Source organism: Chiloscyllium punctatum, chromosome 10, assembly GCF_047496795.1.
Source record: "Chiloscyllium punctatum isolate Juve2018m chromosome 10, sChiPun1.3, whole genome shotgun sequence".
NCBI lineage: Eukaryota > Metazoa > Chordata > Chondrichthyes > Orectolobiformes > Hemiscylliidae > Chiloscyllium > Chiloscyllium punctatum.
Genome location: NC_092748.1, coordinates 95,841,426 through 95,853,883, shown reverse-complemented (window position 1 = coordinate 95,853,883; position 12,458 = coordinate 95,841,426). Strand labels below are relative to the sequence as shown.

Sequence of the window (12,458 nt, the reverse complement as noted above, 5' to 3'; positions counted from 1 at the left end):
GAGGCAGCAATGAGATTATAGCTAAGTGTCTAAAACACATTTTCGTCAGGAAATGAAGGGACAACCATTCACAGGTGAGCAATGTGTCTCTTTGGTTAAGCTCAAGGGTAGGTGCTGCTGATCTATCAGTGAAAAAATAAGCAGAAAATTCAAGTCGTCTAGGTATATCTCTAGACACACCCTGTAAAAAGTCAGTCTGCAATGTAATATGGCCAAAGGGGAATTTTTCTCAAAAGTTGCTGGGAGGAGACAGAAAACGATCTGAGTTTCACCTGAAATACTCAGTCCATTTAACTGGGATTTCACTGCAGTTCCATCACCTCCACTAACAATCCAGCCCACCACTCAACCACCACCATCCCCCCTTTTTCAAACCCTGGACCAAAATATCTCAATGATTAAGTTGATAATAAAAATATTGATCAGCCAAATCATAGTCAAGAGGAGTTGAATGAGGTTTAGATACTTCTAAACAGGGAATTGATGGTATGATGGCAATGTCACTGGACTGCTAATCCAGAGGCCTAGATTAATGCTCTGGGAACAATACTTCAAACCCCTCCAGGCAGCTGGTAGGATTTAGATTCAATTATTGAATTAGGTATGTAAAGCTGGTCTCAGTCATGGTGACCATGAAACTATCATTGATTGTTGTAAAATCCTATCTGGTTCAATAACACCCTCTGACCAGGAATCTGCCAATCTTACCTGGTCTGGCAGATTCATCCAGGAGAAAGTGAGGACTGCAGATGCTGGAGATCAGAGTCAAAGAGTGTGGTGCTGGAAAAGCACAGCAATCAGGCAGCATCCAAGGAGCAAGAGAGTCAACATTTTGAGCATAAGCTCTTCATCAGGAAGATTCTGATGAAGAGCTTATGCTCGAAACGTCGACTCTCCGGCTCCTCGGATACTGTCTGACTGGCTGTGCTTTTCCAGCACCACACTCTTCGCTAGCAGATTCATTTGGCCTACATGTGACTCCAGACCCACAGTATTGGAGACTGATTCCTAACTGCTTTGTGAAATAGTGGAGCAAGCAAATCAGTTCAAGGACAATCAGTAATAGTCAATAAATGATGCTTGTCAGCAATTCCCACATCACATCAAAGAATAAGAAAGACACACTACATAACGATTAGTATATGTCCAAAAGACAAAAAAAAAGAGAAGCTTTAGCATCCAGTAAGTTCTGGTAAATCACCCTCATCCTGTATTTTGTCTCTAAATTGTTAGTCAGAATTTATTTGCAAACAGTGCTTTGTCCACTGAATGACGAGGGAGGTTCACTCCAAATTCAACCCTGGAGTTCAGCTCTGAATTTACACTGCATGAAAACTAGAACCAAAAATACCAAGTATGCTCAAAATTGATGGGTTTTCACTCGGGTAGATAAGGACATGCTGTCTCCACCAGTCAAAGGAATGATAACCAGAGGGCAGAGATTAAAGTCACTTGTGAAAAGGAACTAGAGGGGAATTTGTTAAAGGTTCAGGGTATTGCCACTGGAAAGTACTGCCTGAAAAGGCAATGAAAGCAGTTTCAAAAGTGAGTTTCCAAAAAGGTAACTGGATAAATACTTGAAGTGGAAAAAATTGCAGGGCTATGAGGGATGGGTACTCTATTAGTGCAGTGGTAGTGTCCCTACCTGTGAGCCAGCAGGCCTGGATTCATGTCCCTCCTGCTCCAGATGTGCATAATTGCATCTTTGAACACGTTGATAAGAAAATATCTTGGGCTATGAGGGAGAGTGAGGGGGGCGGGGGCAAGGGTAAGTCAACAGGATGAAGTGGCCAGCATTTTCCAAAAATCTGGTTCGGGTATGTTGGACTGAACAATCTTCTTCTGTACTGGCTGATTCTATGATTCAGTAACTGTTCTCCAAGTGATCCAGAACAACATTTATAAAGCATTAATGAAAAGCTTATAAGATCTTTTAGAAAAATCTCTCTTCAGTCACACTGAAAGTGAAATAAGGCATTTTAGGTTATTATTGAAAAGGTAGGAGACCAATAGACTTACACTTTCTGGTTTCAACTAATTTAATGAATGGCATGATGCAGTGGCTCTAACAGGCCTTTGGTGAATTCTCTTTCAGAATTCAGGATCAAGAGGGAGTCATCTTTGTAAGTGATTCTTTAAACTCGAAAATTGTATTTTATCAGCAGGTGTGTTTATTGCCAAACTGGGAGAATAAGTGAGCTGAACAGTTACAATGAGCGTGTCAATGGCTCTGGGAATGAGCTGCTTAATTCAAGGGGTCAGTGTGGAAGCTGGTAACACTAACTGGTTCATCCACTAACTTCTCACTTAACATTTTGACTTGGTCAATGCTACTTTCTTACAGCGTTGTTGTTAAAATATGGAACATGTCTATGCTGCAAAGTGGACTACAACAGCATTTACCTGAGTGTTTCATGATCTGCATTTCACAGGCTCTGGATCTGAGATATTCCATAGTAAAGAAGCTGACAGTGCATCCATGAATGGCAATGTCAATTGCCGTGGTTTTCCTTGGTCTGACTAGTGGATTCAAACCCCTCCCAAACAGGGTGCCAGTACTTTTTTAAATTATTCATTCACAAGATGACGGCATCGCTGGCCAGGCCAGCATTTATTACCCATCCCTAATTGCCCAGAGGGCAGGTAAGAGTCAACCACATTGCTGTGGATCTAGAGTCATGTGGAAGCCAGACTGGGTAAAATTGGTAGTTTCTCTCCCTAAAGCACATCGGTGAACAAGATGTTTTTTCCTGACATTCAGCAATGGTTTCATGGTCATTAAATCCTTAATTCCAGATTTTTTTTTTAGTGAATTCAAATTCCACCATTTGCCATGACGGGATTTGTACTCCGATCCCCAGAATTTTACCTGGGTGTCTAGATTAACAGTGCAGCAATAATGTTACAAGGCTAATCCCTCCCATAATGAGCCAAGTGGCTCTTGCAGCTACTGAGTGTCGATATGGTGGGACAGATTTATTGTCGGGCTGCGCTCTGTTTTCCCACTGCCCTTTGGCTGGACTGCTCTGCACTCTGTGGACATTGCAAAAGCCTCCCCCAACTTGTGGAGCCCTTTCACCTGCCACCTAGAAGGGATCTGACATTCCATTCCCAAATTATGTCTCCATGACCATCTAGCAGCCCAGACCTGGCAGTCAGTGCACCGTTCCGTAATTTTCCATCACTCCTTTACAATCAGTGGAATGGTGCTATGTAAAAGAATCAGCTCACTCCATCGAGTTAGTCCTGGTGACAGACTAACATGGAAGCCCGCAAATATCCCCAGCAATACATGACAAGCAGCTCAGTAGAAACCCTTCTGCCAGAACGTAGCGTTCCCTGCAAGCCCATTTCCTCACCACTACACCACACCCATTGCCCTTACCTGCCAACTCCTCCCTCCAGCATTCACGAGCGTGGCAAGTTCTGTAGGAATACACAAAACTGTAGCCTGTCATTCTCCAATCCACAACTTTCCGAGTACCCTGTACATCTTCCCCTCAAACCTGCAATCCACACCAACAAAGGAAGCCAACAAACTGGCGATGCCCAGTGAGGCATTCAATTTACTGCTCACAGCATGTCAAGAACGGACAATGAAACCTAGTTATCTGCAAATAAGTGGCCAGTGAATAACTCCACACCATTTGTTGCGGAGTGTTGTGCTACTTATGTTCAAATTTCTTTTACATTTATACAGTTAGAATGTTTATTTTCTGATAAGAAATGGTCAGAAGTACTTAACTCAAGTTTCTATGTCAACACCAATGGAAATATCCAATTGCTTAATGTTACTTTCCTTGCCATGTTCAAAAGTGGATCAAGGATGTTAAGTGAGAAGTTTCAATGACCAGAAAATTTCTGGACTACTTTCCAAAAAAGCAGAGGTCATTAGGACATGTAGAAAAGAAATCCTAAAGGCCTTCAAAAATCTGCTTAATGCCTACAATTATTCAAAATGGAAGGTCTGTGACCTTCTCATCTCACAACTCAGTAACTACGGTTAACTTTAGGCACAAGTACAAATCAGCTTGATGTGGAAGCTTAAGAGTTGCTGAACTGGAACAGCGCTTCAAATGTAGTAAAGCACATGTCTTCCTCTTTTAGTTTAAATCACTGCCCATGCATTAAATATTTTAAGGCTGTGTGCCGAACCTGAGAGAATGGGTGAGATTCTGAATGATTACTTTGCATCAGTGTTCACTGAGGAGAGGAACATGATGAATCTTAAGATTAGAGATAGAAGTTTGATCAGTTTGGATCACATTGGCATAAGTAGGGAAGATGTGTTGGGTAGGCTAGAGGTTATTAAGGTGGAAAAATCCCCAGGACTGGATGGGATCTATCCCAGGTTGCTGAGAGGGGGAAGAGAGGAAATAGCTGGGGCCCTGACAGATATCTTTGTGGCATCCTTAAACACAGGTGAGGTGCCGGAGGACTGGAAGGTTGCTCATGTTGTCCCCTGTACAAGGTGGTTAGTAGGGATATTCCAGATAACTACAGACCAGTGAGCCTGATGTCGGCGGTGGGGAAGTTGCTGGAGAGGGTACTGAGAGATAGGATCTATTTATATTTAGAACAGAATGAGCTTATCAGTGATTGGCAACATGGTTTTGTGCGGGGGAGATCGTGCCTTACCATCTTAATAAAGTTCTTTGAGAAAGTGACCAAGTGGTTAGGTCAAGGAAGGGCTGTTGATGTCATATACATGGACTTTAGTAAGGCGTTTGATAAGGTTCCCCATGGTAGACTAATGGAGAAAGTGAAGTCACATGGTGTGCAGGGTGTTCTAGCTAGGTGGATAAAGAACTGGTTGAGCAACAGGAGACAGAGAGTAGTAGTTGAAGGGAGCTTCTCGAAATAGAGAAAGGTGACCAATGGTGTTCCACAGGGGTCAGTATTGGGACCACTGTTGTTTATAATATACATAAATGATCTGGAAGAGGGCACTGTTGGTATGATCAGCAAGTTTGCAGATGACACAAAGATTGGTGGAGTAGCAGAAAGCATGGGGACTGTCAGAGAATACAGGAGGATATAGATAGACTGCAGATTTGGGCAGAAAAGTGGCAGATGGCTTTCAATCCAGACAAATGTGAGGTGATGCATTTAGACAAGTCTAATTCTAGAGCGAATTATACAATGAATGGAAGAGCCTTGGGAAAAATTGATGGGCAGAGAGACCTGGGAGTGCAGGTCCATTGTACCCTTAAGGTTGCTGCACAGGTGGATAGAGTGGTCAAGAAGGCATATAGCATGCTTGCCTTCATTGGACGGGGTATTGAGTATAAGAGCTGGCATATCATGTTAAATATGTACAAGATATTGGTTTGGCCACATTTAGAATACTGTGTACAGTTCTGCTCGCTACATTACCAAAAGGGTGTGGACGCTTTGGAGAGGATGCAGAGAAGGTTTACGAGGATGTTGCCTGGTATGGAAGGTGCTAGCGATGAAGAGAGGTTGAGTAGGTTAGGTTTATTTTCACTAGAGAAAATAAGATTGAGGGGGAACCTGATTGCGGTTTACAAAATCATGAAGGGTAGAGACAGGGTGGATAGAGACAAGTTTTTTCCCAGGGTTAAGGATTCAATAACGAGAGGTCATACTTTCAAAGTGAGAGGTGGAAAGTTTAAGAGGGATACACGCGGCATGTACTTCACACAGAGGGTGGTGGGCGTTTGGAACACGTTGCCAGCAGAGGTGGTAGAGGCAGGCACGGTAGATTCATTTAAGATTGGTCTGGACAGATGCATGAATAGGTGGGGAGCAGAGAGATACAAATGCTTAGGAATTGATTGACAGGTTTGGACAGTACATTTGGATCAGCTCAGGCTTGGAGGGCCGAAGGGCCTGTTCCTGGGCTGCAAATTTTCTTTGTTCTATCTCTCCGAACAACATAGAAATGATCTAAAACAACTTATGAGCAATTTTGAATGCAAAACAAGAATGTCTTAGAGTCATAGAGTTGTCCAGCATGGAAACAGACCCTTTGGTCCAACTCATCAATTTTGAGCACTTATTCTAAATTAATCTAGTCCCATTTGCCAGCATTTGGCCCATATCTCTCTAAACCCTTCCTGTTCATGTATCCATCCAGATGCCTTTTAAATGCTGTAGTTGTACCAGCCTCCGTCACTTCCTCTGGCAGCTCATTCCATACACACACCACCATCTGCTTCAAAAGGTTGGCACTTAGGTCTCTTTCATATCTTTCCCCTCTCATCCTTATTCTCTATGCCCTCTACGTTTGGACTTCCCTAACCTGGAAAAAAGACCTTGGCTATTTATCCTATCCATGCCCCTCATGATTATATTCTATAAGATCACCCCTTAACCACTGACGCTCCAGGGAAAACAGCCCCAGCCTATTCAGCCTCTCCTGATAGCTCAAAACCTCCAACCCTGGCAACATCCTTGTAATTCTTTCCTGCACCCCTTCAAGTTGAATAACATCTTTCCTATAGCAGAGAAACCAGAAGTGAACGCAGAATTCCAAAAGTGGCCTAACCAATGTCCTGTACAACCACAACATGATCTCCCAACTCCTATATTCAATGCCTTCAATTGTACACCTTTTGTGTACCAAATGCCTTCTTCGTGACCCCATCTACCTGTGACTCCTGCGTCTTGATATCTGCAAATTATTAACCGAAGCTAACACTCCTCCAAACTTGTCATCACATACTTAAAATTATACACTAATACAGATATTTGTGTGGTTACAGCCAGTTATCAGAAACTGCAGACGTCAGAACACAGCACCATAAACAGCAATTATTTGATCAAATATATAATGGGCATTGTTCATTACTTCAAAATTGAAATGTCATTATGTTATTCACCAAGTATTGCAAGATCAGCCACATGATTAAAAATAGGATATAATCCTCTTTATCTTTTCTTACTTGAAGGATGGAGGTAGATGATATCTTTCACTGTGAACTCCCGAGACTGGGCCAGCTTTAGACAGTCAGCAATCAGGCTCAGCAGCAGGACCCAGGCCGGGGCAGGCCGGGCTTCCATTGCTGGTCTTGGGCTTGGGCATACAGATATCCAATGAGATGCCTTCTTCCCTGGTAGAAAGTACCTAAAAACAAAGCAGTTTTCTGAGAGCCACTCCAAATAGAAGGATGGCAGCTAGTTAACAACTGCCCAACACATGCAGACAACCTTACAGTGTTTCCCACACACAGTCCGTCTCCCTGACACCAGCCCAGCTTTTAAAACAGACATCATATTTTAGACATTTATCGTGTAGAGATGAAGAGCCAAAGAAGAAAAGGACTCCGTTTCATCAGACCGCACATCAAACCCACGGAGCTGATTCTTTTTGGCAACTGACTGACAACTGTGCCAGTGACTTCTCCTTCCTTGGCAGCAGGTCAAGTATGGCAGATGGAGTGTTGGGCAGATGGTGGGTTAGGGTGGAAAGGGGTGGGGGAAGAGGATTCATCTCAAGCAGCTGCATGATTTAGCCAGCTAAAATAACAAAGCAAGTTGCAGAAAAATTGTCAGTCAACTCCAAAGCCTCGTTCTTTCCACCTCCTCCAACCCCTCCAGCCAGAATTTCCTCACGGTTTGGCCTCCAATAATTTGATTTGTTACATTCTCTTTTTCTTTTGGCTGAGGTATGGAAATGTCAAATCCACTTAGCCTTTACAAGCTGAACCTTTGCCTCAGTAGGGTACCACAGCATGCTTTTCCCCAGCTCCTCATCTGCTGTTGCTTCAGACTTATTCCATTATAACACTGTGGCCTTTGCTTTGCCACCATGCCCATAAAATTAACTGACAAATTCATGAAGCAAAGGATACAATTGCTCATTTGTCTGAGATGATTAACGTGGGGACATGTTTTCTTTACCATCACCAGATGAGGACACAAAAGGTTTCGGCTTCCTGATGGGGGAGAACGTTATTATAAATATTTTTCCTTCCAGCTCAGTGCACCTAATAAAAGCTTGATTCTCACAAATTATAAACCCCTTTGTGAGCAGGGCAAGGCTTAATGCAGGCACACCACTGACCCCTATAATTCGTTCCGTTCCTGTCTGCAGTTAGATTACATTACCAGCAGGTCAGAGGGAATCCTCAGGCTGTGTGTGCTTTGCTTTGGCATGTTATGTTCTGTCAACCTCTTACTAAAAGGGATAGGGAAAAGTACTACAGCACATATCAAGAACGAACAATGGACCCTGCTTTAAACGTTGCGATTGTTGAAAAAGTCAATATTTATTATTCAAACACAATGACTTGTACGGTGGAAATTTACTAATCCCATACTTCCATTTGTACAGCTTACCCAGAAGTGTCCACATTAGACAAGCAGCGGGTGTGAACAATTAATTTAAAAATTACATTTTTACAGAACTTAAAAATTTCTTCTAAAAACTTTAATGACTTGCCAACATCTCCATACAATGCAACAGGGTTGAAAACCCTACAACTTGAGCGGTTCAAATTTATCAAGTAAAAATGTTACAGAAAATGGAACATAGAACATAGAAAAATACAGCGCAGCACAGGCCCTTTGGCCCTCGATGTTGCGCCGATCCAAGCCCACCTAGCCTACACTAGCCCACTATCCTCCATATGCCTATCCAATGCCCATTTAAATGCCCATAAAGAGGGAGAGTCCATCCACTGCTACTGGCAGGGCATTCCATGAACTCACGACTCGCTGAGTAAAGAATCTACTCCTAACATCTGTCCTATACCTACCACCCCTTAATTTAAAGCTATGTCCCCTAGTAACAGCTGACTCCATACGTGGAAAAAGGTTCTCATGGTCAACCCTATCTAAACCCCTAATCATCTTGTACACCTCTATCAAGTCACCCCTAAACCTTCTTTTCTCCAATGAAAACAGCCCCAAGTGCCTCAGCCTTTCCTCATACAATCTTCCTACCATACCAGGCAACATCCTGGTAAACCTCCTCTGCACCCATTCCAGTGTTTCCACATCCTTCCTATAGTATGGTGACCAAAACTGCACACAATACTCCAGATGCGGCCACACCAGAGTCTTATACAACTGCAACATGACCTCAGGACTCCTGAACTCAATTCCTCTACCAATAAAAGCCAGTACGCCATATGCCTTCTTCACAGCACTATTTACCTGGGTGGCAACTTTCAGAGATCTGTGTACATGGACATCAAGATTCCTCTGCTCATTCACACTACCAAGTATCTGACCATTAGTCCAGTACCCCATCTTCTTGTTACTCTTACCAAAGTGAATCACTTCACACTTACCTACATTGAACTCCATTTGCCACCTTTCTGCCCAGCTCTGCAGCTTATCTATATCCCGCTGTAACCTGTCACATCCTTCCTCACTGTCAACAACTCCACCGACTTTCGTATCATCCGCAAACTTGCTCACCCAACCTTCTAGCCCCTCCTCCAGGTCATTTATAAAAATGACAAACAGCAATGGTCCCAAAACAGATCCTTGCGGAACACCGCTAGTAACTGCACTCCAAGATGAACCTTTACCATCAACTACTACCCTCTGTCTTCTTCCAGCCAGCCAATTCCTAATCCAAACCTCCAACTCACCCTCAATGCCATTCCTCCGTATTTTTTGCAGTAGCCTACCATGGGGAACCTTATCAAACGCCTTACTAAAATCCATATACACCACATCTACCGCTTTACCCTCGTCCACCTCCTTAGTCACCTTCTCAAAAAATTCAATAAGGTTAGTGAGGCACGACCTGCCCCTCACAAAACCATGCTGACTATCCTTGATCACATTATTCCTATCTAGATGTTCATAAATCCTATCCCTTACAATTCTCTCTAAGACTTTGCCCACAACAGAAGTGCAACTCACCGGCCTATAGTTACTAGGGTTATCCCTACTCCCCTTCTTGACAACACCCTTTTAGAATTGTTCACACACCTTCAATGAAATGACAGCATGTAATTACTTAGCAGGAATACAATTAAAAGGTGCCTCTTTAGATTTATGGCAAACAACTAAAAGGAAGCAAAAAAAGAAGTAACTGCATTTACAGCATCTCGTTATCTTACTGAGTGAATTATTTTTGGATTGCTGTGACTGCTGTTAGTTTGGTTAATGCAGCAGCCACATCTCCTGAGCAGCAATTAAATAAATTATGACATTAATCAATTGAGAGGCATTAACTCGACCACCAGGCAAATTCCCTGCTTTCCTTTGAATCGGCCTGTGGGACCTTTATTATTCACATGAAAGGCAGATGGATCTCATTTGAAAAATAGCATCTCCAGAAATGAGGCACTCCTTCAAGTGTCAGACCAGATCATGTGCTTAAGGTTTTGGTATGGGACTTAATCTCATAGCCTCCTGACCTAGAGGTGAAAGTATTTCCAACTGAGTTCAAGTACATCTTATTGGGTTTTCATGCATTCCTGTGTATAGTTGAACATTGATTTGTGACAGTATCAGTGATTTCAGGATATCCCAGGGTGAAATTTGCTCTCATTGCACCCATTTTCAGGCATTAAGATGGATGAATGTCCAATTAAGGGGCCAGATTTCCATGCCCAAGCAGCTTTGGAAGCCTGTTACCTCGTCAATTTTGGCAGTCTACAGGTATCTCTATGATGACAATTTTCAACAGGCATCAGGCACCTTGAATCTGCCAATGTGGGGACCTATGTTAGTCCAATACTTCATACCAGAAATTGGTTCCACCTGAATGCAGCCAACATCAGGCTGACTTAATCAACATCAGGCCTAACCAATCATTAAAGTGATTATTGGAGGCTGTCAACAAAATGTAATTTCTTTTAACAAGAAAGCTTAATGTGGCAAACTAGTACAGTTCACCTAGTATTGCACACTCTCCTTCTCAGCACCCTCCAGCATTCCCCTTCCTCCTCCTGACTCACTTCAGCACAGCCACACAATACAAGTACCACAAAAGTGTGAGGGCACAGAAGGAGGCTATTCAGCCCATGGTGTCTGCCCAGACTGTAAAGCTATTATACTGCATGTCCCTGGAATGCCAGCGAAGGAGTGTTCCCTGCCTCAAAATCACAGTGTACCCAGTACAATGGGGCAAAAGGAATTTTTGGAACCCATGAGTTTAAGTTACTCTGGAGATTTGAGCTCATAATCTGTTCTGTTGATGATGCCATTTCTCAGAGGAGACCTTAAATTGAGGCACTCAATGCCCTTTCAGGTGGATGTAGATGTTCTCTTGTGAAGAGTAAGGGAGTTCTCCTATTGTCCTGGCCAACATTTCTTAATGAACTAACACCTTAAAACAATTAATCCTGTCATTGATTTCTTTGTTGTTTTTTGAGACATCACTGAGTGCAATTGCACTTCAAAAGCACTCCATTGGTTGTATATCACTCTGACATTGTAAAAGACCTTACACACTTCCAAGTCTCTTCTTTGCTCAGTAAAGAATTTTTCCAGACTTAAGAGATAATCTGTGGATAGAAGCTACAAGTGTGGGCACAGAAGTCATTGCCTGTGTGTTGCTGCTAGTCATTTGAAATGTGGCCTTTTACTAATCAGCTAAGTGCCAGTGTGCTGAACATGGTACAGCACTACCAACAATGTAGTTTAAACAGATCTCAGTGATATGGGCTCACTAAACAGAAAGCTTCACAAAGATAACTGTGACAAAATATTCACCAGAACAGAGACAGTGCATAGGAAGACTGATACTGTTTTTTTAAAAAATCAGAATTGGGAACAATAACTATTTTCTACTGCCAGTGAATGTGATCTTACTTCACTCAGGAATGGGGGACTTTTTGTGGCTTTGCAGTGCGAGAAATACTACACATGGTTTGACAGACAGGGATTGAAGGAACACTGTTGGTGATTTTCTGCACCACACCCAAGCCAACTGATGTGGCCAATCACCTGAAACTGGATGCTCACTTCAAAACAGCATTTTGCATTCAATGGTCTGCACACACAATCTTTTGGGAAGTTATCCACTTTTGGGACCTCCACCAACTATTGGCCACAGTGTGCACCTGACAGTGGAACCTCTATGCCAATTACAGTGATTGGAACCAGGTGGATTCCAACTATAGGATCCTTGATTGGAGTTATTGCCCTGGGCTAATCAGGAAGCCCTGACTGACCGTATAAACAGGGGGTACTGGTCACTCAGGTGTTTTCCTTCCTAGTGGTGAATGAAAAACTACAAGCAGGGGATTCAGAATCTCCTCAATTCAGGGGACTGACTCCGAGCTGGCTGGCCACAGCCAATGTACTGTGCACAAGTAAATAAAGGGTGATTTGGTGATGGGATACCAGCCTCTGTGTAGTTATATGGGTGGCACAGTGGTTAGCACTGCTGCCTCACAGCACCAGAGACCCGGGTTCAATTCCCGCCTCAGGTGACTCTCTGTGTGGAGTTTGCACGTTCTCCCCGTGTCTGCGTGGGTTTCCTCCGGGTGCTCCGGTTTCCTCCCACACTCCAAAAACCTGCAGGT

The 12,458-nt window shown here is 43.1% G+C and overlaps 1 protein-coding gene across 5 annotated transcripts in view; it reads right to left on the bottom strand.

Annotated features, from left to right (window-relative positions):
* lypd6 (LY6/PLAUR domain containing 6) overlaps positions 1 to 12,458 on the bottom strand; it is a 234,285-nt gene that overhangs the window by 24,317 nt on the left and 197,510 nt on the right. For 2 of the 5 annotated variants that reach the window (XM_072579772.1, XM_072579771.1), the window contains one exon: positions 6,909 to 7,090. The exons of the other annotated variants lie outside the window; for them this stretch is intronic. In XM_072579772.1, the coding sequence (XP_072435873.1) occupies positions 6,909 to 7,026 (118 nt within the window). In that variant the 5' untranslated portion in view covers positions 7,027 to 7,090. The remainder of the gene's footprint in view (positions 1 to 6,908; positions 7,091 to 12,458) is intronic. 5 annotated transcript variants of the gene reach the window in all.